Below are 25,351 nucleotides of genomic sequence, written 5' to 3'. Positions count from 1 at the left end.
TTTTGTTTAGATTGTGCGATGAATCTATAATTTTATAATTTAGAAGTATAATCCAAGTAGTATATATTTATTAGTGAATCTATCATATCATTCTTTCATCATCGAAGTATAATTGTATTTTTGACTTGGGTGCGGAAATTTCGTATCGACCGAAGGGACAAGGATTAACCTAAGTTACGGTCTTGTCAGTTAGAAGTTGGGGGTTAATTTCAGTTTACGGTATATATTTTGTTTTGTTGGAATCAGTTGGATTATAGAAACAAAAACATAACACTTAAGAAAATAAAAAGCCCACCATACCCATACCATACCATATAAACAACTCCCAAGTCCCGACCCAACGCCGAAACTACTCTCCCAAAACCCTAAACATCTTCAAACCTTTGTTTCTTTTCTCTTCTCTCTAATTTTGTCTCTCGATCGCTTACCGTACAATAATGGCGTCGCCTTCTTTAAGCGAAGATACTGCCAAGGCTGTTCTTCGCCAGGTCAATATTCCCCCCTTCCTTGCCCCCATCTTTTATTTTTGGGTTTAATTTTCCTTTTACCTTTCAATCCCTTATTATCATTTTTTGAAATTTTGTTTCTGTAATTTTACAGGTAGAGTTTTACTTCAGTGATAGCAATATTCCGAGAGATAACTTTCTCAAGAAAAAAATTAACGAAGACGATGATGGCAGTATCCTTTGTCTTTTTTAAAACTATTTCCCGCTGTTTGTGTAATATTTTATTTACTTATTTTATGCTGCTGCTTCTTGTTGTTTGCTCTTGACCGTGAATTACCAAAAAAGTGGTCAGTTTGGCATTGATTTGTTCGTTTTCAAAGATGAGAAGCCATTTGAATTTAAGGGATGTGAAGGCGGAAGAAGTGCCAGAGGCTACTTTGAATGTCGTTGCTGAAACTCTCAGAACTTCCTCTTCCCTCAGGGTTTCTGAAGACGGTAAGTTTTATCAAAATCGAAAATGAAGATAAGAAGGAGAATTTCTTTTCTCTTTTTCTCATAAGCTAAGCCAAACAAAGATTTTTTTTCCACATAATTTTAAATGCGGGTTTCGATCTTTCAGGGAAGAAAGTTGGTAGAAGCACTGCACTATTAGAGCCTGAAGAATTGTTAGAGCAATTAGACAGTAGAACAATTGCTGCATCACCATTTGAGTTTAATGTCAAGATGGAAGCTGTAGAAGCCTTTTTTGGTCAATATGCTAAGGTATTTACTCAATGGCTGTTTTCTTATCTACTGTTATTTTACTCACTTGATAACTGATTATGTGTTTTAAGGGTTATAAATATGTTTGCGGTTCCATGTAAACTGATTGCCTTCTTACTTTTCTTGTAGGTAAATAGTGTGAGGTTACCTCGTCATGTAGCAAACAAAAAGTATTTTTGTGGCACTGCTTTAATTGAATTCTCAGCTGAGGAAGATGCACAAAAGGTTTTGGAGCAAAGCTTGGTTTATGCAGGCGCTGAATTGGAACTGAAACTTAAGTAAGTATTACTCGCCGCCGTGCATTCTGTTTGTTTTGGTAATTGTGTTATACTGTGAAATGGATAGAAAGCACTGTTGACTTTTAGTGTAGGGTTGTTGCTCTTACAATTGTATGTTCTGATGTGATTGTTCGTACAATGTTCTTTTCAGGAAGGATTTTGATGCTATAAGAGAAGAAGAAGCAGAAGAATATGAGGATAATCATCCAGTCACAGGTTCGAATGGAGATAACCGTTTGAATTCAGAGGATAAGTAAGTAATTAATCACAATCTTTAACTGGCATTAGTTTTTTTATTGCCATAATGTTTGTTACTAAAGTCCATGTAATGGTTTGTCACAGATACCCCAAGGGCTTGGTTGTTGCATTTGCATTGAAGAACATTTCAGGTGGGGACGCTGCAGAGAAAAATGGTTCTGATGAACCTGCAAAGGATGGTGCTACTGAGAAGAATGAAGAGAAGACTGCAGAAAATGACGAAGATAACAAAGATAAGGTTGATGATAAACAACCTGTGTTGGGTGACGAAACGGAGAACAAAAGTCCCGTCCAGAAGGATGAGGGAACAGAACATAAAAACACTGCATCTGTTTTCAAAGACGATATGAATGTTGTTTTACGGGAAGATTTGAAGGAGGCCTTCCAAAAATTTGGCACTGTGAAGGTAGATATCTCTCTTTTTTCTTAAAAATTTGACATTGTACTAGGCAGTTGTATCTTAACGTTCTTACTCATGACATATATTCTTTACATGTGAAGTATGTTGACTTCAAAGCTGGTGAGGAGAAGGGTTACATTCGGTTTGATGAATCTGAAGCAGCCCAGAAAGCTCGTGCTGCTGCTGTTCTGGCTAATGAAGGTGGTCTGGTTGTCAAAAATTTCATTGCCACTTTAGAACCAGTTACCGGTGAGGAAAGAAAAAAAATTTTCCGTTTGATTTAATTTTCGATTTTTGTTGCATGTTGATCTCAATATTGACTAACATTCATCTTGCATATAAGGAATAATATGTAATACAAGAGAAACTAATGACTTTAGGTCAATAATATGAACCTGATATATTAGATGAGCAACTGATAAAGTGCTGGGTAATATGTTTAGTTGATGCCGAGAGAGAATATTATGTAATACAAGAGGAACTAATGACTTTAGGTCAATGATATGAACGTGATATATTAGATGAGCAACTGATAAAGTGCCGGGTAATATGTTTAGGTGATGCTGAGAGAGAATACTGGAGTTTACTTCGGGGTAACCAAGAAAAGCACCGTGGAAACAAGCGCTTCCAAGGAAGGTCAGTGCTGATGAACGTATTCTACGGCTTTTGTTATTTAGTTTGGATAAGCAAATCCCTTTTCGATGTTGTTCTTTCTTCTGTTTAAATTCAACTGTTACTCCTCTTATTAGGGGAGGAAAGCACTTCAGAGGCGGAAAGCGTGGCCGGGGAAGAGAAAACTATTCACCAAACAAAGCTAGAAGAAGTTGAGGGACATGAAAGTGATCCATCTATGCACGTTAGATGGATTTGGGGAGCACCTATAGCCTGAGGGATTTATGGGGAGAGCGGCCACACAATAAGCCATGGGTGCTTGTTATTTCCTGGTTTATGCCTTTTGCTTAGTTTAGATCGATAGCCATATGATTTTAACAGTCCTATTTTCATTCCCTTTAAAATTTTAATATACGAGTTAGCAGTCTCTTTTACAACCATTGATCGTTTGCCCTTTTTAGTGCATGTCCGACGGTAAATTTTAGAACAAAGGTAAGTTTCATTTGGAATATTTTTACTATATTTATTTATTTGCTGACTAGTAAAAGAAATTAAGTCAAGAATAATTAGTTAATATAATATTATTTTGTTTTTAAAATTATCCTACTTTTAAACGAAAAACTTGTTCTGTTTCGGAAAAAAGGTAGGAAATATGGAAAATAATTGCTTTTGGGGACATTAATTTAATGGAAAGGAAAAATAAACATTAAATTTAAAATCGTCCAAATATCGTCATATCAACTTATTCCATTGGTTTTATTTATTTGGATATAACGTAATTGATCAATTTTTTTGTTTTTTAATATTTTATACGTAATACACTGTAGCAACTAACATGTGATTTGCTTTTAGTTAGCGTGTATAAATGTATTAATTTTATAATACTTAACAAGTGAGCATCCTAAGAAAAAAAAAAAAAAACCAAGTGAGCAATTATAATTATAATAAAAAGAACAAAAATATTAGGTAAAAACACCTCTTCAGGCCCTCCCAATTTTAATATTGAGCAAATTGGCTCAATTAAATAATTGATATAATTTGATTATTATCAATTTCAAAAGTTAATAATTAAGGATAATTAATCACAAAAATTAATATTTTAGTCAGTTGTATATAACTAACTAAGCTCTTAGTGTTTACATATTCTGTCTATTTGGTCTTAATTTAAAAAAAAAATATTTGAAAAATGTATAAATTTTAAAAAATCTAAAAAAATATATATAAAAACTTTAACTTTAAATATATGCATAATTTATAAACTTTAATGACTAAATTTATTATTATATCAATAAAAAATATGTAAAGTTGACAAAAAAACTAATATTGTGATTAGTTGTCCCATATGCTTTGATAAATTTGAGAGGGATCAATTTGCTGAATATTAAAACCGGGAGGGACCGCAGAAGTCTTTTCACCAAAATAATAATAAAGTAAAAAATTTGATCGTTGGGAGTTTGAAAAATAGAAGCCCACGCACGGCCGCGATTCCAGCATGGACAAATCGAGACCATCAAATCTAGAAAACGTTCGATCTTTAACTATAGGTTTGAAACTCTATTAGTCCGCCCCTTTTTGTTTGAATAGCTTAGCAGACCGTTTCATTTTCTCTCTCTCGGTTTGCTGCTTCGATTCCTTTGCTCTTTCTCTGATTTTTTTTTTCAATTCATCGTCTTCTATAATCTTCGCAGTGCATTTGCAGATCCCTATATTTAATTTCTCTACCAATCTTCGCTTGGATCTGCAAATGCACATCGTTTCTACATTTTCTCTCCTCAGCTTCTTCATTTATCGGGTTTCGAAGCTCAGTTCGGTGAGTACTTTCTTTTTAAGGAATTTTCCCCCATGGGTCTTGATGTTAAGCTACATGCTTAAAATTTTTCTTTGGTAACTATCGGTTGTTTATCCAATTTCGGTAGTTGTTTAAAATTGAATGAATTTAGATTTCCGTCATGATCTACACCTTTTACTCGAATTCTTTATTAATTTTTCAGATTGTTGACTTCTGCGTTCTGACTTATTAGTTGCTGGTATTGATATTTGTATTTTTTTGATTGCTTTTTTCCTTTTATGTTTGTTTATTCTGTAGTTTGGTGAGCTGGGACTTTATAGTTAGGAGGTTGATTTATAATGATTTGGAGAGTAGATTGCGGAGAGAAGCGTTGTAGAGTTGGAATTGCCGTATGGAACTATGGAAAGTGACAGAACAGTATCGACCCCTTCGGTTGGGCTCAGCATCAGCGATGATGCTCAGAGAATGCGAGCTCTTCATGGGTATTTCCTTTAAAACCCGATGTGATTGTTTCTTTTAGCACCTCTTCTTGAAAATTAAAATCCAGTATTGGTGTTCTTGGGCGTTGTTCTCCTCCCTTCACTATGTTTAGTTCTTTATTTTCTCTTACAAGAAATTGATTGTTTTATGAACTGCTGAGTTTTGCTGACTTTGCAATCCTTCCGTAGGAGGACTACTGGTCCTACAAGACGTTCTACAAAAGGACAATGGACAGCTGAAGAGGTATTCTTCCAACTCTATGGCTGCTCTCTTGTGTTTTAAGACATTGCTTTTCTGTCTATAACTTTATTGATCTTGTTCTGTCGTGTTACTGCGTCCACAAATTTAGTTCCATCTTGAATCTGTAATTTAGTAACACTAATATTTAATGAATTTTCAATTTGGCTAAATTATATTGACTTCCAGGATGAGATTCTGCGCAAAGCTGTTCAACATTTCAAAGGAAAAAATTGGAAAAAAATAGGTATCATTTTTTAATTGAAGAGGCATGATAGCTCTTTGCACATCATTTTACATGGTCTAATTGTAAGCTGGTTCATCTGCAGCTGAGTGTTTCAAGGATCGGACTGATGTACAGTGCTTACATAGGTGGCAAAAGGTCTTGAATCCTGAACTTGTTAAAGGGCCATGGTCAAAAGAGGTTATTGTTTTTGCTACTTCTTATTTTTCTCACAATTCATTGAATTAGATTGCTCATGACAGAACAAAGAGCATTTTTTCTTGACAACCATTCTGAGTTGCTTGAGAAATTTAAACAGGAGGATGAACTAATAATAGAGTTGGTGAACAAATTTGGGCCAAAAAAGTGGTCAACCATTGCTCAGCACCTACCTGGACGAATCGGAAAGCAATGCAGAGAAAGGTGTGATGTAGAACTGTTTAACTTTGATATTTGTGTCCCATTTACATTTGGGACTTTGTAATAGGACAGGGAGCGGTATTTGAACTTTAGAATGTTACCTTTCTTAGGACGGTAACAACAGCTGTCCTATGCCTGGTCAACTTGATTTAATGCTGTTGATGTTAACAATTTGTGGGAGGTTTTCACTCAGGGATGTCATGGCAAACATCTCTTGTATTTTATGAAAGTATTTTGTTGTTGCAATGCTCCCCTTTCTCAAAATATAAGAAAAAAGAACTTGTCCTGTTTTACATTTTTGCTAATACAACTAAGTTCTGATGTAGGTGGCACAATCATCTCAATCCTTCCATAAACAAACAGGCCTGGACTCAGGAAGAAGAGTTGGCTCTAATTCGAGCTCATCAGATTTTTGGGAATAGATGGGCAGAGCTCTCAAAGTTCTTGCCAGGAAGGTATGTCAACTTATTATTCAGAGAGGCCACACCTTTCCATCAATGTTATTTCGAGGTTGCCTATATTTGTCTCTTATTCTTTTTACTTCCTCCTATGACCACCTTTATCAGCTGGTATCTGTCTAAACTCTAATGCTTTGTCAGTTGGAAGCTAATATTTTTTGTATTTGAACGTGCTTTATTTCCATCTTTGTATCCATAACAGGACAGACAATGCAATAAAAAATCACTGGAATAGTTCGATCAAAAAGAAATTAGACTCTTATATAGCATCAGGCCTTCTAGAACAATTTCAATTCTCACTTCTTGCAAATCAAAGCCAGCCTACGCCGTCATCTTATTCGACCATACCAAGCAATGTAGATGATAGTGCTTCCAAATGTAGGACAGAAACAGAGGATATATCAGAATGCAGCCAAGAATCAGCTATGGTTAGCTGCTCTCAGTCTACAAGTGATTTGGCTAAAGCTGCTGTACATACAAGAGAGCAATTCTACATGACTGAAAAGCTAGGTGTGGCAAAGGAGAAGAATTCCAGCCCTGCACCTTGTTCAGAAGAATATTACCCATCTTTGGAAGATGTCAACTTCTCCATGCCAGAAATATCTAGTGAAGGGAACTCTACAGGTGGGAATTACCAGTTTGGTTTACAAGATCTACCTAATATTTCTTCTCTGGATTTGGGGAAAGAATCATCAGGGTTGCCAAATAACTGTTTAGAGACTAGCGAAGGCTGTGAAGTGATGAACATTGCATTTCAGTCATCTGTAGGATTAAATGCTCCTGTATCTTTCATTAATATGGTTACGACTTCAGACAAACCAGAGCAAACATTGATACCTGATGATGAATGTTGTAGTGTTCTATTCTCTGAAAATTTTACACAAGGATCTAATATGGTTGAATTGGGTGGCTTCACAAATGCATCACTTTCTCAGGCTTCAGGCATGCAAATAACTGAAACTGGAAGAATTCCAGCCTCACAATCTAATTGTCTTTCAAGGTCTGAAGTATTGCCAAGCTCACAAGCTTTTGTGTCTCCTTCACGTCTTGCAGTTGAAGATGGTACACTTACGTTCGGAGGAGAGTCTTGTCCGTTAAATGGTCAACCTTTTGGAACTCAAGATCAAGAATTTACTATGAATACTCATGATGGCTTTATCTATACTATTGATGACCATACAGATAGTACAGATCTGCAAGAGCAATCATATCTTGACAAGGATTCTCGGAAGTTGGTTCCAGTGAATACTTTCGGTTTAGAATCAAATGTAGCACAAAGTTGTCCTGCTGAGGATGATAAGCCAACCTTGCCCGCAGAACAAGATTTTTGTGGTCTATGTTATGAGCCTCCTCGATTTCTGAGCTTGGATATTCCATTTTTTAACTGTGACCTTATCCCCTCTGGCAGTGACATGCAGCAAGAATATAGTCCCCTTGGTATTCGCCAGCTGATGATGTCAACGAACTGCATCAGTCCATTTAGGTTGTGGGATTCACCATCGCGGGACAATAGCCCTGATGTTGTACTGAAAAGTGCTGCGAAAACTTTTACTGGTACACCATCCATATTGAAGAAACGCCACCGAGACCTTTTGTCACCTTTATCAGAGAGGCAAAGTGAGAAAAAGCTGGGAACTGATATGGCATCCAATTTGACCAAAGGTTTCTCTCGCTTGGATGTTATGTTCGATGAGAGTGGGACTGGCAACACAACTCAACTGTCTCCATCTGAACATATAACCAACTCTAGTGTCTCCATTAAAGAAAAAGAAAACATATCTCAAGCACTTGATGAAGAATACGACAATGGGGGAGTTCACGCTCAACCTTTAGAAGATGAAACTCCGAAGGGTTCTGATGGAACTAATTCCCTAGGAAACATAGAAAAGGGAGTCTGCGAAATTGATACCAAGGACAAAACTGATATTGATGCTTCTTACAGAACTGTGAGTTCATATATATTGCAGTCTTTGTTGGAAATCTTCGTCTTAATTATTCTTTCTTTGTTACCGTTATATCCACTGATCTTTCCCCTTTATACTTTTGACAGGTTCAACGGCCTCCAGCAGTGCTTGTTGAGCATGATATAAATGATATATTGTTGTTTTCTCCTGATGATGTTGGTCTTAAGGCAGGCCTACCATTACGGTTTTCAAGCATGCGAACTCCAAAAAATCAGTATCATAAAAGCCTTGGAGCTATATCAAATCAGGGTCTTGCTTCTGAATGTTTATCTGGAAATGCATGCATAATTGTTAGCTCTCCTACTCTGAAAATAAAGAAGAGTGAAGACCCCTCCATTGCTGATACTACAGTACAATTTTCCAGTTCATCAGCAACCCTAGAGAATTCGGTTGATAATACTGGAAGCAATGCTGCTATTGAAAATTACAATATGTGAGCTTCGAACTGCTCCCTATTTGTTATCATATTGCTACCAAGTTTGCCTGCATTTCAAATGCTAGTATAAATTGATTGGTCACTTATAAGTATTGCTTGCTGGATGTGGATTGGCAGATTTGGTGGAACTCCATTCAAAAGAAGTATCGAATCGCCATCAGCTTGGAAATCTCCTTGGTTTATTAACTCCTTTGTACCTGGTCCAAGAATTGACACAGATATAACAATTGAGGTAAAACTTTAGTTAGATTTTAGAACACCTAAACTTCTTGTTCACGGTTCCTTATAATTAAACTTCTTGTTCACGGTTCCTGATAATCGGAATTTGTTTCCAGGACATAGGATATCTAATGACCCCCGCGGAGAGAAGCTACGATGCCATCGGGTTGATGAAACAATTAAGTGAGCATGGCGCAGCTGCTTATGCTGATGCCTTGGAGGTTTTGGGAAATGAAACTCCACAATCAATTATAAAAGGAAGAGGCTCCAACAATTCTAATAATATTGACAAAGAAAATAATCAGTTGGAGAATCATTCACATTTGGCTTCAAATATCATGGTATTACTTATTAAAAAACCCTGCTTAACATAAATCTTCCTAAGTGCAATCCATTGAAGCTAGCATGGCGATTTTCTTGCAGGTAGAGCGCCGGATCCTTGATTTCAGTGAATGTGGAACACCAGGAAAGGGAGCAGAAAATGGGAAGTCCTCAACAGCCATGAGTTACTCAAGCCCCTCTTCTTATCTTCTTAAAGGTTTGAGATAGTGTTTTCTTTTAGTTAAAAAAGCCTTCAATGTTTCTGGTTCATATACATTTATATATATTTATATTTATATATATAGGTAATTTTTTCTCTTTATTTTTGTTTGGTGGTTTGCAGAGTTTTTCAATTTGTTGTCAAAAGACATTTACTGAATTAATTGATTAAAAAAATGTTGTGAATGTGATTTTACCCATTAAATATTTAATCAATTTTTTAAATATTATATTATTAATAGCAGTAATTAATGTAAAATAATATTTATATTTAAATTATTGAATATAAGTAAAAAAATATTAACTTTCAATTCAACTATTATAGTAGAAAATTTTCAATATAGTTAAATCACTTTTAACATAGTCAACCTATAATATAATTTTACTTTATATAAATAATGCAAAGCAACATTATTTAAAACAATAACTAATTAATATAATTAAGTTCAGTATTAATTAAGTGATAATTAATATGTTTAGAATTATATTCATGTAATAACTTTATTTTTCTTAAATAAAATTAATAAAATTTATTTTTTATATAATTTTTAATTAATAATTATAATTATCACACTTTTTTTCTTATTTATTATGCTTAGAGTTTTATTTAAGTAATAACTTTATTTTAAAATTAGCATAATTTTTTTAACTATTATAAATTTATAATTATTAGTTAAAAATTATACTAATTTTAATTATAATTTTTTAAATGTGTAACTATTACAACTATTAAATTATGAATATTTTTAAATTTACAATAATTATTACAATTTCTATTTTTTATTTTTTATTGAATTTATTAATATGAAGAAAAATAAATAGTATTCTCATTTTTGACAAACTCGTACTTTTATATATATTATAGATAATTATAATTATCACAAAATTTTTTTATATATTTTATTCTTAAAGTTCTATTTAAGCAATAACTCTAATTTACGTTTATAGTTATAATTATTAATTAAAAAAGTTGTGATAATTTTAATTATAAAATTTTAGATGTGTAATTATTACAATTTCTATTTTATTTTTATTCTTTATTTTTAAATATAAATTTAGTAATATGATTTTTAATTTATTTTTTTTTTCAAATTTGTGCTTTTATATATATATATATTATTGATAAGCAAATCCTAAATAAAAGAAATTCGAAACATCTCCTTAGGTGGTTATCTTGAATCACTAACTTTCTTAGACACGTACTGTTGTACCTGGGGATCAAGAAACGTAGCCTTTGCCAGTCCTAAAAGAAAATTAATGTTCTTTTTCTTTCTTTTCCTTTTTATTGTCGAAAGTTAGATGTTTCAGGTAACAACGAACATAATTCATAGTCGAAGGAGGGATGTTAAGTGCAACAATGCATTGCGGGAAACAAATAAATCTTCCTTTTGTCTGTTGCCTTAACCATGACGGGCTGGGTTCATAGAAGTGAGCATGACTTTTGACTTCCAAATCCAATCCAATCCAATCATTTTTTATTTAAGCATTAATTTCAAAATTTTAAAAATTAAAAAGTTTTATAAAACTCAAGGGCTATAAAATTGTTAAATTATAAAGATTTTAAAATTCTTTCAAAATAACAGATTTAAAACCTGAAATGAAATTTATTTTATTTTATTTTGAAAGAGTTATTGAATATACCCTGAGAGGAAATTTTAATTATATTGTTAACAAATTTAATGACGATTCAAATTTAAATAATCTAATTTAAAATTTGTAACAACGAGATGTCAATTTTCGACTCAGAATTTCGAATAAAATAAGAGTCAAAACTAGATCAAAATTCTCAAATTGAATTAAGGTTATCAAATAAGACTGGTCATCTGAACTAACTCAATTTTTTTTCTCTGCCCCTACTTGCATCATCGAATTTGAACGTGCCGTAAAGGGGGAGGCAATGCATAACCAGGATACGCCGCTTTACTTAAATATCATTTAGCTTAAAAGACTACATAAGATCTGAAGCTACCAAAATTCCATTAATTGACAAAAGGGGAATTAAAATGCCATACATATCGCATAAATTTCTGCCGAGTAAAAGTAAAACAATCAATCCAAAGCAAAGATACGTAGGCAGCCAAGTCTACTCCAGACGTATCCGATCCATATCATTTATCACTCCTTCAAGCTGTACCAAATACGCGTACTCAAGCAGTAAGACAACAAGATACATATCTCCAAATAACATTGGTCATACAAACATATATGTATATGTGTGTGTGTGTGCGAGTGCGCACTGTATATATACCATACCTTGACAATCTGTCTCAGGAAGTAATCACCGAATCTTTTAACAGGCTTGGATTCAACTACATGAATCATATCCTGCATCAATAGCAAACCGTTATTTGCAATGGCTCAAGAATAGGGATATTCTTACCAAATGACCCTCCAAGGACAAAATATTTAAATGCCTAATATAATATTTATCCAAAACCATATTTTAGCTACAGCTTGAGATTGATCCATCTATATATTTGTTTTCCATGAGAGCATGTCAACAAAAAATTGCTAGTAAGCATATTTTCTTTGTAGTCTACAGCACAATGCATAAGCTGAAAGTTTAACTTACATCATCAATGTAGAAGTCCACATCAGCATTAGAGATAATCTTTCCATCAGAATCAACGGCATGAGTTTTGTGCTTGTACGAAAACAAGATTGTCCTATAAAATATGACACAAGGTCAGTATACAACAAATGAAGCATACATTTAAATAAAAGAACTATTATTAGCGGCAGAATTGTTTAACTCTACAACTGGGGCTAAGAAACCATCTTATGTCTTATTTTATTTTTATTCTTTTAAGTATCAATTAATAACACGTTGCAGTTTCTTAACTCCGTTTGTGGAATTAGAAAAACTTCCCCACCTGTGCAATAAATGATTATCCAAAAACAAAAAGGCAGGAGAAGAAGATCAAAAGAAATGTCAACCTCAGAGTGGGCTCATCCACTTCCATGTAATTTGCAAGTTTTCCTAGGGATATAGTTGAATACACTTTAAGAAAAGTCCGGACACCTGATAACAACTGCTGCTGCTTCACTTCATGGAGAAACAGCTTCAACTGAAGTCTATAGGCATCCTGCGTGGTAAAACACACACAGAGACAAAAAAAGGCAAAGATAAGAAGACCAAGCTTAAGCTCATGCCAAATGGCCTTTTTTACTTCCCTTCCTCAACAATAAATAAGCTTACAAACATAAGCACAGTCTAGGAGACAGGGGCATAAAGCTTTTCATTCGAAAACCGTAAAGGCACAGTAATTGCTTATTGCTACAACAGATACACTGATTATGGAAAATTAACCATTTACCAACACATAATAAACCAACATCAAATGGACTCAAATGGACCTAAGCTAAAAGATCCAAATTACTACGAATCCTAACATGAAATTGCAGATGTGTTCTTTTTCATTCGAAAACCGTGGAACCTCTCAGTTCAAAGAATTAATTTATTGTTTACAAGGCAACTATTAACAATAAAAGAAATATGAACAAGCTTGATTACAGCAAGTTTATGTGACATGATTATATATGTTGGATAACTAGAGGACTTTACTTTCTGTACTTTAATTACTGTACTTCCCCCAAAGTCATTCTTAAGTTTGCCTAAAAAGGATAAAACCATTACCTGGTTGTAATTTACAAGGGGCTCCTCAAAGCTAGGCGCTGAAGGTGTAATGAACTTCGGACATGCATATGAGAAGAGCTCATCATAGATGGCAAAAGCTTCATCGTCATATCTTTGCATCCTAGCCATCTTTTCACCATATTTCTCTCGCAACTGAGAGTTAACAGTCTCTTCAACAAGTTTTGTTTGGGGACAAAGTGAAAGACAAATAGCCAGCAGGGCATACATCTGTTCGTTCTTTTTCAATATTTGTTCATACTGTGGAGATTTCTGATGATATTGCTTTGTCTTGTAAATATATAAGAGCATCTTATTGAATTCGCGAATAGCCTCCACATACCTTCAATTAAATTTTTATATATTATTATCAAGGTCAGTTAAAACAGAATTGAACTGAACTTTAGGTAAAAATCACATCATTATTTAAGCAAAAGAAAACATACCTCCGCATCATTAGATTGGCAAAACCATAATGATATATGGTTGTAATATGACTTCCTATAACACTGGTGTAAACACCTTGTTGACTAATGTCAATAGGAAGTAAGCACTTCAGCCCAGTTTGGTAATCACCCAAAAGACAATGAACTCGTAACAAACCCACCATACTGAAGTATCCCAACACCTTCAAGACATTGCTTCCACCACTGTAATCATACCCATCAGTAGCAGTAAATTGTTCAAGACCCTCCTTCTCCTGCTCCAATATCTGAATAATATTTGACTTCTCGACAAATGCTTGCAAGTAATTGAGCACCCCATACACATTCCATGCCTATCAGAGAAAAAAAAAGTAACTCACAACGTTAACATCCATAAATCAACAATAGCAAAAACTACCGTCCAAATTACATTTCCCTAGCTCTTATAATTGCAGTGAATTGAATTACCTGATCAAATTGGCGGAGAAGAACAATTTCTTGCTCAGTTTTGTTCTTCATTTTAGCCCTGTATTGACAGAAACTTTGGAATTGGTATACAAACTCATCCACCATGTCCCATAGCCATTGATTTGGTAATTGCATGTTAACTACCCTATGCAAAACCACCTAAACAAAAACCGAAGCGCAAATAAATCAATCAATGCCACCGAAGCTATTTATACAAATTAAAGGGAATTAATTACCTGAAAGAGGCTACAATAATTATCCCAAGAATCGATCCTCTGCTTGAGAGTGGGAGAAAGGCGAGCATAGAGATGACGAAACCACATCTCACGGTAAAGGAGGCAGAAAACTTGGTCGTTGTCGACGTAATGAGCAACTGCGTCAACTGAAGGCCAAGGAGTGTCTTTGAATAGACGGTCGGAGAGTGTTTGGAACGAGATCTCGTACATCTGGTGAATCTCATACACGTTTTTCTCACGAATGTGACGGTAAAGGTGGACGACGAACGACTTAACGGAGTCGGGAACGAAGTTCGGGTCGTAGCCAAGGTCTTGGCGGTTGGCATCGTCGTAGGTGGCTGGAGCCTCGTCGTAATCGTAGTTGGCTGCCATCGTTGAAGCTAGCTGTAATTAGATTAGAAGACGTTAAGGAGATAGTAGCTGAGGACCTCAACAAAGAGATTTGGGATGGGAGTATGGACCCTCGACTGTGAACGATAGTATAGTAACATACAAAAAGATTAGGGTTTAACGAAGAAAGGACATGTTAGAATTTTGGGCTTTCAAATTTTGGTTCATACATAGGCCCAATCGTAGTCCAACCCAAAGAGTCAGAAAGCTGTTATATGGCTCAATTAGTAGCTGAGTCCCGTTCTATATTTTGGGTTTTGACAATTGACACACAATAATAACATATTGCTTAATTAAGTACAAGATACTGAAATTCACACCAATAAAGTGTGATATAAGCACCAAACTGTCATCTGAATAACTTTGAATGATTGGTTTGATTTCAGGAAGTGCCTAAGCTATACAATAAAGTGTAGTTAAAAGTTAAAACGCATATAGCTCAAAACATAAAACGACAATGCCTCACTGTGGTTAATTATTCACACAAGCTATGAAAGTCACCTATGAAGAGAGATGCGATGGGCAGCTTAATCAACCGAACATCATAATTATCACAGTAGTTAAACTCTTCTCGTTCAGTGAGCAACCTTGAGCTCGAACTTTCATACTCCGAAATTGAACCCATCTTCCTATGATGGCGAAGTAATGAAAAATTTCCCCACACTGGTGAACTGATAATCACACTCTCTGCCTGTTAGAACCTGTGCGTGTTATAAGAGGCGCTTCGTGATAATTCTCAGTTTCATCTTCTTCGTCAGATGATAGGAGGGATGATCCCATCCATGCTTTGAAGCCTTCATTAACACACCTTTCCACATCAGGGGTGACTTCTAAGGGGTTAGCCTCCGACATTTCTAAACCAAGAGTTCGACTACCGAATTCTCCTTCATCGATAATTATAGCTGCTCTCCTTTTTAGGAAGAAGGCAGTTCCTCCATATAGAACCACCAAACCCCACGCAGCAATCTCATAGCACCAAAACAAGGGCAAAGAGCAGTTGCTCCCTAGCGTGAGGAGGCTTGAACCCAAAAACAAAGCAAGAAGACCAAAGATGACAGCAAAAACCGCATTCAAAATAGACAGGCAGCGAACTCCACCTGCAGATTTCAGTTGGGAATTTAGTATCCACTCCAATCAATGAAAGTAACATGCGCATATATATATAAAAAATAGAGAGATGAAAACCAGCTTGAACTAGCAGTCAGGTAACTACAAAGAAAACTTGGCTAGCAAATGAAAGTATATTCAAGCAGCTAATTTGTTAATAGCTTTATAGTTAATAACTTTCAAAAGGATGAACAATAGAAAAAAGATGCTGGTTATTTACTATGAAGTAGCACCTAGAACAGATTCAAATTCCTTCTTAACAGATTGCAACAAGTAGAACCATTTGCTTCACAACACAACTTATACTTCATTTTGCAATTAAGAGGTTTACTTGAAACCTCCAAATGCAAGAAGTGAGAAAACAGTTTTTATTTTCTAAGGAATTATAACAAAGGACCAAAGTTCCAAAACCAATAAGAAATTAAATTAAATAAATGAAAAATACAGCATACCTCTTTTTGAAGCACAGTAATTATTCTCAACCACCTTCAAACATCCATGCCTATTTGGAGCAGAATAAGCAACGGTAATTCCTGCATCATGACTAAGCCATTAGAGAGTAAGACAACAGAAAGCATAGTCATATCAAGATAACAGATCAACAAGCCAGGATAATAACATAACAAAAAATAAATAAAAATGATAAGGAGAATCAAACATATACAAAAAAACCGAAGACCCAACATCAAAGCAATTCCCACTAAATTTTTAGCACTAAATAAACCGGCAAATAACATCAAGCAAAAAAAAAAAAAAACAACAACAGTAGCCTCAATAAAGCAAACATAAAATCATCAAATGAACATGTACAAAAGTAAACAATTCCAAATTTATGATCCAACATTTTCGAGCCTGTTTTAACCTAGTAATAACAAAGGAAAAGAAAGTCAACATTACAAGACCAGATACAGGTTAACCATGATTCATGCAAAGCACACACCATAGAAGCGATGAAAATTTCAAGAAGCAGGCCAAATTGGAACTGAATATGTAAATCAACCATTTACCACATGGAAAACTAGACCGGACAACCAATAAGATCCCCCTATGCCATTGAGCAAGTCAAATAAGAAGCTTAATTCATTAGAATTATCTAGCAACTAAATTGCATCTATATTCCCTATCCATTTGAAACTACAGCCTAGAGGGAATACATCTTTAAATTTCCTAGCCATCATAATCATCTACATTCAAGATTCAAAGTCAGTCTTCATCTTTAGAAATATTTCCTTTTCACAATGTACAGTTCTTTACCTTTTAGTCTTTTTCTAAACAAGATCTAAAGGAGAATAATACTAAAATCAATATTTCGCTTAAAGGAAACGAAGCATAAATAGCAGAATTTTAACTGACCTGCTACAAGATATGCAACCGAAGCTAAGAAAATGACCGCAGATGGAATAAACACAACCATCCAATAGTAATCAATAGTCTCTTGATCAGTCAAATAAAATGCTCCCGGAAACAGATCTGAATCGCCAGTGCCTCCTCCTTTCGCATTCAATGGCAAAGGCTGCAGTCTCCAGTCGTCGCAAAACGGTCGCTTCAAAGCATCTTCCGGAAACACAATCTTCAAGCTTATAATTGTGCAAACAAAGATAGCGATGCAAATGGTCCCAATGGAGCCTATTAAGATCGGTTTCTGTAGCCTCGTCCAAATTTTGTCTTCCTCCCGTAGACTCTCGTACTCGTGCTTCGGCATAAAAGCTTGGCGTAGCGCGTTGCCTATAATCGCCATGGAATATTTTCTTTGAAAACCCTACCTCAGTAGGAATTCAAATTTACGGTTAGTTGATCTAGGGTTTTATCAATCTCTAGGTATTTCCTCAAAATGTGAGAAATGTAAAAGGTAAGGGGTTCAAACTTCAAACCCTAATTGTGTAATTTGAAATAAAGGAATAGAGCTAACTTTCCAAGGTATGGGAACAGCTTAATTGCAATAATCACTGATCTAGGGTTTTAAATTTGGGTTCTTCAATAGGAGCTCAGGAGGGGCTGTGGCGGTGCTACGTTGCCTTCAGCTGTCAGTTATGAGCAGTTATGAGCAGCAATTTTACGCCATTTCTGGAATTCGGCGCAGCGGGTGGAAATATTTTATTTGTGTTTTTTTTTCATGAAATAATTTATATTCGTGTTTGTTATTCATTCCCCAATAACTACCGAATTTGAAGAATAAAGTTTTTGGTTAAAATATTAAAAAAATTCATTTTTAATTTTTTATTGTGATAAATGATAAAATTTGGTTTGGTTTGATAAAAAAGATTATTGATGCGTTTTGCAACAATAAAGCTAATGAGAATTCGGTTTGATGGTTTAAATGGATATTTAGGGGTAATGAATCTCACTATATATACACAATTATGTGTGGTGTTATCCTGTCCTTTATATCTGGCTCAGGCTCGAAATAGGCTTTTGGGCCGCTAATGAAGAAAACTCACATGACAATGGCAGTATAACAGTTGAGTTCCCTGCCTCAACGGGTATTAGTCTCATGCAATCAAGCCCAAAGATAGTCAGGCATTGTCATATGCTATCTATCCAAATAACTTAAGAAGGCCACACATCTCCCATTGCAAAATGCTACCTGAAACCTACAACCCAATACGCCGCTTCCGTAAACACCATCTTTAAAGGTGTCCCATTCCTAAAATCACCAATCAACCAATTGAGCATATTAGCATACCGTGGGAGTACATGGCTACAAAGAGGTGCCAATTTTGATGACATCTTAAGTTCATAATTCCCTCATAATCCAGTTGCGGTATCCTCTTTGGAACAAAAAGAAACCAACACAATGGAGGCGACGTATGCACTCCACACAAAAGGAATGTTGTAATTACCTAATTTTCCAGCATCAAACGAGGTGAAAACCAACATTTAGCACAATAGAATTTACCAACAAGATGATTTTTAAATAATATGGGTCCAATACCAGTAACAAGAAGGAGCTCACTTAAGTTAAAGCTCCAGTATAAGCATTCATATTAAAAAAAAGAACTCCTATTTGAAACAGTTGAATGTGAAATAAAAAACTATTTATATCAGAATTCAACTCGGTGGGCTTATTTATATTTTTGCTGCAAAAATAAAACTATTTATGATTTTGGTAGTGATGTAAACTTTATTGTCACAATCATTAAAAAAACTGAAAAAAAAAAAAAGAGTTTATAGTCTTAAGTTGTAACTTACAAGAAACCAAGCTGTCTTTTAATTGGTCGGTGAAGAACGAGCTATCCCCGCTCGGTAACGTAAGGGTAGTTTCCTTCAAAGTTCACTATGCTTAAAACGACATCGTGCATTGGCACAAATATCCCGCGCGAAACACGAAGTCCAGTAAACGATAAAAACCGTTTGATGTAAGCGGTTAAGAAAATTACCGGTATCTTGTATCGATACGTGTACTGGCCCAAGAACATTATTCCACTCAATAACACGTGGCAAGTTTTGGTTGGTCTTTCCTTTTTCTCTTCACCACCCAAATAATTGAAATAATTTTAAAAATGGAGAAAAAAATATTTGTTCTCAACGGCAAAAAAAATATATTTGATTTAATCTTTAGATAGGGAGAGAGAAAGGCGAGAGAAGCAAGGAGGGAAGAGAGAGACGGGGAAAGATAGAACTGCCGATTTTTGTACTGTTTGATTTATTTTTTATTTTTTTTACATAAAGAAGTGTTTCGAAGGACTCTCCGTAGTATTCTGCAGTTCGTTGCAATCTCGCAAGACGGTGATTGGAATCGGATTCATCTTTCTTTTCTTTTTTCTTTGGCTTTTTTTTCGTGTGTGCGCGACAAGCCGAGAACAAAGATGGTGAACTCTATGGTGGAGAGAGCAACGAACGACTTGCTGGAAGGGCCTGATTGGGCGAGGAATATTGAGATCTGCGACATGCTTAATCAGGACCCTGGGTATGTGTAATCCTGGATTCCAAGCTCTCGTCTATTTTTTAAGAAGTTCTTATTGCTCTTATGACTCTATTGATGATCACTTTTGAATTGATAATAAATAATAAATTTGAAGATTGTGATTCTTGTGTTGTTTCTTGTTTCAGTACTCGATTTGATTTTACTTTTTTTCCCCTTTTATCGCTTGTAAATTTATAGAGATTTGGTTTAGGAAGCTTATCAGGATTGATCAATGTGCTTTTGCGTTTTTCTTTGTTCGTATTTGATTGATAACACTGCACTTTAAAATGGCTTTTATTTATCGATAGAGGTCGTAATTTCATGCCGATATAGACTGGTGTTAGAGACTCGACTACTTTGCTCTCCGTTGAAAGATTTTGTTGGTTGTGTCCTGATTATCCTGATGCTTAAATTTCATTTCCCAAATATGAACTAGAGTGAAGTCACATTTACATGTTCAGCTTAATGGTTGGTCATTTTATCTGGTTGTTCATTACATGTTCAAAATAAGTTCTATCTTGGTAATTATTTCTGGTTGATTTTTAGTTAATGTAAGTTAATTGTCAAGCACAAAGGGTCAAAACTTATAGATTCCATTTACTGGTTAATGTTGGCTTTTCTTTTCCAATTTTCTCCCCTCAGGGGAGTATTGTGCCTAATCACGTTGAGTGTTTAAATAAGATGATTATTTATCAGGCAAGCGAAGGATGTCATTAAAGGCATAAAAAAGAAGCTCGGAAGTAAAAATTCTAAAGTTCAACTTCTTGCACTAACTGTAAGATCCTGAAAACTTCTTGCATTGATTTCTTCTAATCCCTGGATATATATCAGTGCTGCTTTCGTCGTTTTTTATCACCTTGTACATGCATAGAATTAAACTTGTTTAAATTATTTACTTCCGATGTTCTAGCTACTAGAGACTATCATAAAAAACTGTGGGGACATTGTACATATGCATGTTGCAGAGAGAGGTATTCTTCACGACATGGTCAAAATAGTCAAGAAAAAGGTAGGAAATAATTTTAGCTCCCATTTTCTATTTATTTTCTTGTAGTAAACTTGTTCTTAGCTTTTGTGCTGCTCAACTGTAGCCTGATTTTTATGTGAAAGAGAAGATATTGACTCTGATTGACACTTGGCAAGAAGCATTTGGAGGAGCAAGGGCAAGATATCCACAATATTATGTTGCGTACCAGGAGTTGGTGGTATGTCTGCTGAGGCCTCTCGCCTCTCACCTCTAACTGTATGAGATATGCTTTCTCGGGATCTGTTTCTCATTTACCATCCCTTCAATTCATGCCCTGTCATTGTATTCTTGGGATCCCTTCCTTTCCCCCCCTTCTTCTCTGAGCCTAACTGATATATGGTTTTCAGCGTGCTGGGGCAGTATTCCCCCTGAGATCTGAGAGGTCCGCACCTGTATTTACACCTCCTCAGACACAACCTTTGTCTTCTTATCCCCAAAACATTCGCAATTCTGGTCAGCAAGAGACGGCTGAGCCTTCTGCAAAGCCTGAGTTCCTAAGCCTGAGGTAATTTTGTTGTTCCTCAGTCAGTCATTTGAGTGGTAAAAACATGTTGATTGTTCGTGTTTTCCATTATTAGTATTAGATTCTATCGTGGCCTATGTTTTTTTTTCAGAAAAAGAAAAACCTTCCCTTTATGATGTCGGTTTAGAAATTGTCGTACAGTAATCTGTTTAAGTGAAAGTCTGATGCTCACAATAAATTCTTATTATCATTATCTAATAAATAAATTACAAATCTTATTGGCATATGTCAAAGTGGGTTTTCATTAATAAGGAGACTCTTCCATTCTATTTGGTGCGTATGGCTAATTTTTAATATTTCTAATGTATTAAAGTAGGAGTAATTGTCAAGACAAACCTCTTATTCACCCCTTAAATGGACCTTTTTTAGAGAGAACAAGGGCCTTGTCAGTTAAAATTTCCTATTTGTTTTAATTTCTCAGTTTGCTCTTATTCTGTTCCATTATTTATAGTGACTTTATTTTGCCAATTCACTGTGTCCATGGTATATTATCATTGATAATGCATCTGGTCTTCTTTTAACTGGAGTTCATTTATTAGTTTGACAGAAATTCAGAACGCACGAGGTATTATGGATGTCCTTGCAGAAATGCTAAATGCTTTAGCTCCTGGGAACAAGGAGGTATTGTCCACAATTTGAAATAGAAAGGAAGGCATTTTGTATACTTGCTAAAATGACACTTCCCACAAGCATAATGATGTAGTTTCCAAGTGACAAGTCATTAACTGATTTACCGATTTAAAGTGACTATTGAAGTCTTGATATAACTGACATTTGTGTAATAATTTCGTTGTCAATGCTCAAATTCATCAGTATGTGAACCTGTTTCTGTGTAAACTTTATGTTTTTCCAGCTCTTATGATTAAAAGCTGCTAATGAAGTCCATGAAGTTTCATGTCGCTTAACCTTTTCTAATCTTTAATGAATTTCTGTTTCTTTTAGATTCATTTTCGATTTGCTTATTTTGTCCACAATTTCAGGGACTTAGGCAGGAGGTTATTGCTGACTTAGTGGATCAGTGCCGTACTTACAAATTAAGAGTTGTACACCTTGTTAATTCCACATCGTAAGGATACTCACTTTTACTATAATTTCCCAGTGGCCCTTAGTAATTGTGTTATATGTCGATGACTCTTTGTTCTCTTCTATTTCCATGTTCCTGCCATTCTTGTTCTGTGTGTTCATTTATGATTTCTGTTTGTACTGCCTAGACTTAGTGTGTTATTTCAATATGCTTGATAAAATGCTTGACCAAATTGAAGAGTGAGTTCACGATGAGTGTTGAAACCAAAGGACTGTTTTTTTTTTGTTTTTGTTTTTGTTTTGTTTTGTTTTTTTTTTTTTGTTTTCACTTATAATGTCTTGGTTCTATGGGACAAGATGCCAAAGCAGTCTGTGAAGGATTTTTACCTCTCTTTGAGTACCTCAATGAATATCTTTATGTGCATTCCAATTAAATTTCCGTATGATATAGTCACTTATTCAGGCATGTATGGCGTATGAGTTGCGTTGTTATTTTGTTTTTTACCTTTATGGAATAGTACAAGGAATTCATTGCAATGTTTTTATATTCAAAACATATCAGGTTTGATTCTTTATCTCTTTTAGGGATGAGTCACTACTATGTCAAGGTTTAGCATTGAATGATGATTTGCAGCGAGTACTGGCAAAACATGAAGAATTAGCTTCAGCAACTTCTTCTCAAGTAGGCAAACCTAAGCCTGAACCTGCAAAAGAACTTGTGAATGTTGATGGTCCCCTACTCAATACAGGTGATAGAAGCAAGCGCTCTGATGGGAGGTAATTAGCCTTTTTTGGTCTAGATTATTATATGCAGGAATGTGGTAACTAGAATTATTGATTCTTGTGTTACTACAGGAAATGATAGAATAATAAATTGCATGTGCTGCATGTCCTAATCTTTACTGGTGCTAACTAATCATGCTCTTGTCCTCAGCATCCTGGTACTCGGACTACCTGTTTCTTTCTGCTATTTGATTTATTTGTTTGGAAGAGTCCTCGGTAGAATTATCACACTAGATTTTCATTTTTGATGCTTGACTAGTTGAAGTTGGAAACCTTTTCAGCATTCTTAGAACTAGTTATTAGTAGTCTGTTTCTCTCTATTGGGAGTGACTAAAATTGCTTATCCAATTTTAAGCTGCTAGGATTGACATTGATGTTCATTATATACTGGGTTATCTAAATCCCTTGATTAGATATTTGCAGTAGCTTGAGCTAACTAACAGGATTTCTTCACAGATCTACCTCAAGCAATGGTGCAAGTTCTCAACCATTTAATCAGTTATCGCTTCCTGTGGCTCCTGAAACTAATGGTTCAACTCTTCCAGCTGCAGTGAATCCCAAAATGGATCTGCTTAGTGGTGACGACTATTCACCCAAGGCAGATAACACACTGGCCCTTGTTCCTTTGGGAGAACCACAACAAACAACTCCTGCATCACAGCAGAATGCCCTTGTTCTCATAGATATGTTCTCTGATAGTAATAGTACCTCTGGTTCTCCAAAAATCCAATCTTCTGGTTTGGCTGGACAAACCGATCCTTTGACTCCTCAAATTCAGCAGCAGCAGCAGAAGTTTCATGCGAATGGAACTGTATCTAACATGGGATCACCTCGATATGAGCAGTCATATGTTCAAGGGATGGGTCATGCCTGGAATGGCCAGATGGCTCAGCAGCAGCAGAATTTTCATGCGAATGGAACTGTACCAAACATGGGATCACCTCGATATGAGCATTTGTATGCTCAAGGGACAGGTCCTGCCTGGAATGGCCAGATGGTTCAGCAGCAGCAGAATTTTCATGTGAACGGAACTGTATCGAACATGGGATCACCTCGATATGAGCAGACATATGCTCAAGGCACAGGTCCTGCCTGGAATGGTCAGCTGGTTCAGCAGCATCATCAGAATAACTTTTATGGAAATGGAAGTGTATCAAACATGGGCTCGCCTCGATATGAGCAGTCATGTGCTCAAGGCACAGGTCCTGCCTGGAATGGCCAGCTGGTTCGGCAGCAGCAGGCCCACTTACCTGTCTATGGTTCGTTTCTGTTTGTAATAGGCTTTTTTCTACAAACTGGAGTATTTTGCTTTTGTTACACTCACACACCATTCTTGTTTAGGGAGAGACATATAATAACAGCATGCCACATTTCAAATCATTAATATACATCATCGTGGTCTTTCTCTTACCAAATTCATGTAGATTATATCTAGGCTTAGTTGTCTGGGTGAATAGTTATATTCTTGCTGCTAATTTACTTATTTCATGTTGAGAAGGTGCCCAGAGTAGTGGTTCACTGCCACCACCACCATGGGAAGCACAGGCAGCAGATTCTAGCCCAGTTGCAGGTGCTCAGTACCCCCACCAATCAGTGGTTACTCAAGTTGTTGTAACACATACACTTCCTCAAAGACCTCAGCATATGGGAAGTGATCACGTGGTGGGTATGTATATTCAGCCAATCACAAATGGTAATTTGTCAGCAATTAATAACCAGGTTGTTCCCAAAAACCAGTTTTCTGGTTTTTTTCCCCAACCGATCCAAGGAGCGCAGCATACGGGAATGCATCCACAGCAAATGCCAGCTAACCAGATGGCTTCCATGCATCCTCAACAAATGTACGGGAACCAAATGGGAGCATATGGCTATGGAGAGTTGCAGCATATAGATCAGAAAATGGATGGGCTATCCATCAGAGATGATAATAGCCTGAGAAACTCTTACTACCAGGTTCCCACTTCATCTTATGTTCCACCTGGCAAGGCTTCGAAAGCAGAGGATAAGCTGTTTGGGGACCTTCTTGACATGGCAAGAATTAAATCAATAAACACCACCCCAAGAGCTTGGTAGCATGTGAACCTGGAGTTTGTTTTTTTTTTCTCCTTTCAGCTTTTCATTTTACATATTTCTTTTGGTAACCAACTTGTTTCCTTTCTCGTTTTCTTTCTTTTTCTTAAATAATATAAGATGTTCTTCACCTGTCTCTTATATTTTGTTTTGCATGGTTGGCAATGAAATCATGTACATTCCCTGTAGAGAAAATGGAAAGATCTACTCTTATTGGGTTAGGATGACTTTTTTACTCT

At 35.6% G+C, this 25,351-nt stretch overlaps 5 protein-coding genes across 6 annotated transcripts; 3 read left to right on the top strand and 2 right to left on the bottom strand.

The window, feature by feature from the left end:
* Positions 1–298: 298 nt before the first annotated feature.
* LOC121229245 (la protein 1) lies at positions 299–3,193 on the top strand. Its single transcript, XM_041112947.1, has 10 exons — positions 299–488; positions 601–679; positions 792–941; positions 1,066–1,208; positions 1,338–1,486; positions 1,638–1,739; positions 1,829–2,150; positions 2,246–2,393; positions 2,702–2,780; positions 2,894–3,193. The coding sequence occupies exons 1-10, from the start codon at positions 438–440 to the stop codon at positions 2,970–2,972; spliced, it is 1,302 nt and encodes a 433-aa protein (XP_040968881.1). The 5' UTR covers positions 299–437; the 3' UTR covers positions 2,973–3,193.
* Positions 3,194–4,300: 1,107 nt separating this feature from the next.
* Positions 4,301–9,708, top strand: LOC107906951 (transcription factor MYB3R-1). The gene is made up of 12 exons (XM_041112946.1): positions 4,301–4,566; positions 4,843–5,027; positions 5,214–5,268; positions 5,452–5,509; positions 5,592–5,686; positions 5,805–5,908; positions 6,232–6,360; positions 6,566–8,309; positions 8,414–8,760; positions 8,881–8,995; positions 9,099–9,323; positions 9,406–9,708. Exons 2-12 carry the CDS (start codon positions 4,945–4,947, stop codon positions 9,529–9,531), a joined length of 3,081 nt encoding a protein of 1,026 aa, XP_040968880.1. The 5' UTR covers positions 4,301–4,566; positions 4,843–4,944; the 3' UTR covers positions 9,532–9,708.
* A 1,716-nt stretch (positions 9,709–11,424) lies between these two features.
* LOC121229244 (eukaryotic translation initiation factor 3 subunit L) lies at positions 11,425–14,773 on the bottom strand. The gene is made up of 8 exons (XM_041112944.1): positions 14,286–14,773; positions 14,050–14,208; positions 13,603–13,934; positions 13,160–13,499; positions 12,460–12,608; positions 12,095–12,188; positions 11,776–11,847; positions 11,425–11,650 (listed from the first exon to the last, which is right to left on the bottom strand). Exons 1-8 carry the CDS (start codon positions 14,655–14,657, stop codon positions 11,606–11,608), a joined length of 1,563 nt encoding a protein of 520 aa, XP_040968878.1. The 5' UTR covers positions 14,658–14,773; the 3' UTR covers positions 11,425–11,605.
* Positions 14,774–15,033: 260 nt separating this feature from the next.
* On the bottom strand, positions 15,034–17,928 carry LOC121202893 (uncharacterized). Its single transcript, XM_041112945.1, has 3 exons — positions 17,136–17,928; positions 16,235–16,315; positions 15,034–15,772 (listed from the first exon to the last, which is right to left on the bottom strand). Exons 1-3 carry the CDS (start codon positions 17,518–17,520, stop codon positions 15,354–15,356), a joined length of 885 nt encoding a protein of 294 aa, XP_040968879.1. The 5' UTR covers positions 17,521–17,928; the 3' UTR covers positions 15,034–15,353.
* Positions 17,929–19,297: 1,369 nt separating this feature from the next.
* On the top strand, positions 19,298–25,333 carry LOC121229242 (TOM1-like protein 9). 2 transcript variants are annotated; one of them, XM_041112941.1, is made up of 11 exons: positions 19,328–19,689; positions 20,383–20,461; positions 20,597–20,695; positions 20,778–20,891; positions 21,061–21,218; positions 21,776–21,857; positions 22,217–22,302; positions 22,845–23,036; positions 23,499–23,515; positions 23,588–24,301; positions 24,541–25,333. In XM_041112941.1, exons 1-11 carry the CDS (start codon positions 19,589–19,591, stop codon positions 25,113–25,115), a joined length of 2,217 nt encoding a protein of 738 aa, XP_040968875.1. In that variant the 5' UTR covers positions 19,328–19,588; the 3' UTR covers positions 25,116–25,333. The 2 variants fall into 2 exon arrangements, with proteins under 2 accessions (XP_040968874.1, XP_040968875.1); XM_041112940.1 differs by having other exon boundaries at positions 19,298–19,689; positions 23,499–24,301.
* Positions 25,334–25,351: the final 18 nt, after the last annotated feature.

Source organism: Gossypium hirsutum, chromosome A05, assembly GCF_007990345.1.
Source record: "Gossypium hirsutum isolate 1008001.06 chromosome A05, Gossypium_hirsutum_v2.1, whole genome shotgun sequence".
NCBI lineage: Eukaryota > Viridiplantae > Streptophyta > Magnoliopsida > Malvales > Malvaceae > Gossypium > Gossypium hirsutum.
Note: the sequence above shows the minus strand (reverse complement) of the source record. Positions and strands in the feature narration are given on the sequence as shown.

Excerpts from the sequence above, each read along its gene's own strand:
- LOC107906951 (XM_041112946.1), top strand. The coding sequence starts at position 4,945 with ATGGAAAGTGACAGAACAGTATCGACCCCTTCGGTTGGGCTCAGCATC. Across the intron at positions 6,361-6,565 it reads TCAAAGTTCTTGCCAGGAAG|GACAGACAATGCAATAAAAA; the intron begins GTATGTCAACTT and ends TATCCATAACAG. Across the intron at positions 8,996-9,098 it reads ACACAGATATAACAATTGAG|GACATAGGATATCTAATGAC; the intron begins GTAAAACTTTAG and ends ATTTGTTTCCAG.
- LOC121229245 (XM_041112947.1), top strand. The coding sequence starts at position 438 with ATGGCGTCGCCTTCTTTAAGCGAAGATACTGCCAAGGCTGTTCTTCGC. Across the intron at positions 489-600 it reads CCAAGGCTGTTCTTCGCCAG|GTAGAGTTTTACTTCAGTGA; the intron begins GTCAATATTCCC and ends GTAATTTTACAG. Across the intron at positions 680-791 it reads TAACGAAGACGATGATGGCA|TGGTCAGTTTGGCATTGATT; the intron begins GTATCCTTTGTC and ends TTACCAAAAAAG.
- LOC121229242 (XM_041112940.1), top strand. The coding sequence starts at position 19,589 with ATGGTGAACTCTATGGTGGAGAGAGCAACGAACGACTTGCTGGAAGGG. Across the intron at positions 20,462-20,596 it reads TTCAACTTCTTGCACTAACT|CTACTAGAGACTATCATAAA; the intron begins GTAAGATCCTGA and ends CCGATGTTCTAG. Across the intron at positions 21,858-22,216 it reads TAGCTCCTGGGAACAAGGAG|GGACTTAGGCAGGAGGTTAT; the intron begins GTATTGTCCACA and ends CCACAATTTCAG.
- LOC121229244 (XM_041112944.1), bottom strand. The coding sequence starts at position 14,657 with ATGGCAGCCAACTACGATTACGACGAGGCTCCAGCCACCTACGACGAT. Across the intron at positions 13,935-14,049 it reads TTCTCCGCCAATTTGATCAG|GCATGGAATGTGTATGGGGT; the intron begins GTAATTCAATTC and ends TTTCTCTGATAG. Across the intron at positions 13,500-13,602 it reads GCCAATCTAATGATGCGGAG|GTATGTGGAGGCTATTCGCG; the intron begins GTATGTTTTCTT and ends ATTTAATTGAAG.
- LOC121202893 (XM_041112945.1), bottom strand. The coding sequence starts at position 17,520 with ATGGCGATTATAGGCAACGCGCTACGCCAAGCTTTTATGCCGAAGCAC. Across the intron at positions 16,316-17,135 it reads GGTTGCATATCTTGTAGCAG|GAATTACCGTTGCTTATTCT; the intron begins GTCAGTTAAAAT and ends GTCATGATGCAG. Across the intron at positions 15,773-16,234 it reads TTACTGTGCTTCAAAAAGAG|GTGGAGTTCGCTGCCTGTCT; the intron begins GTATGCTGTATT and ends TGAAATCTGCAG.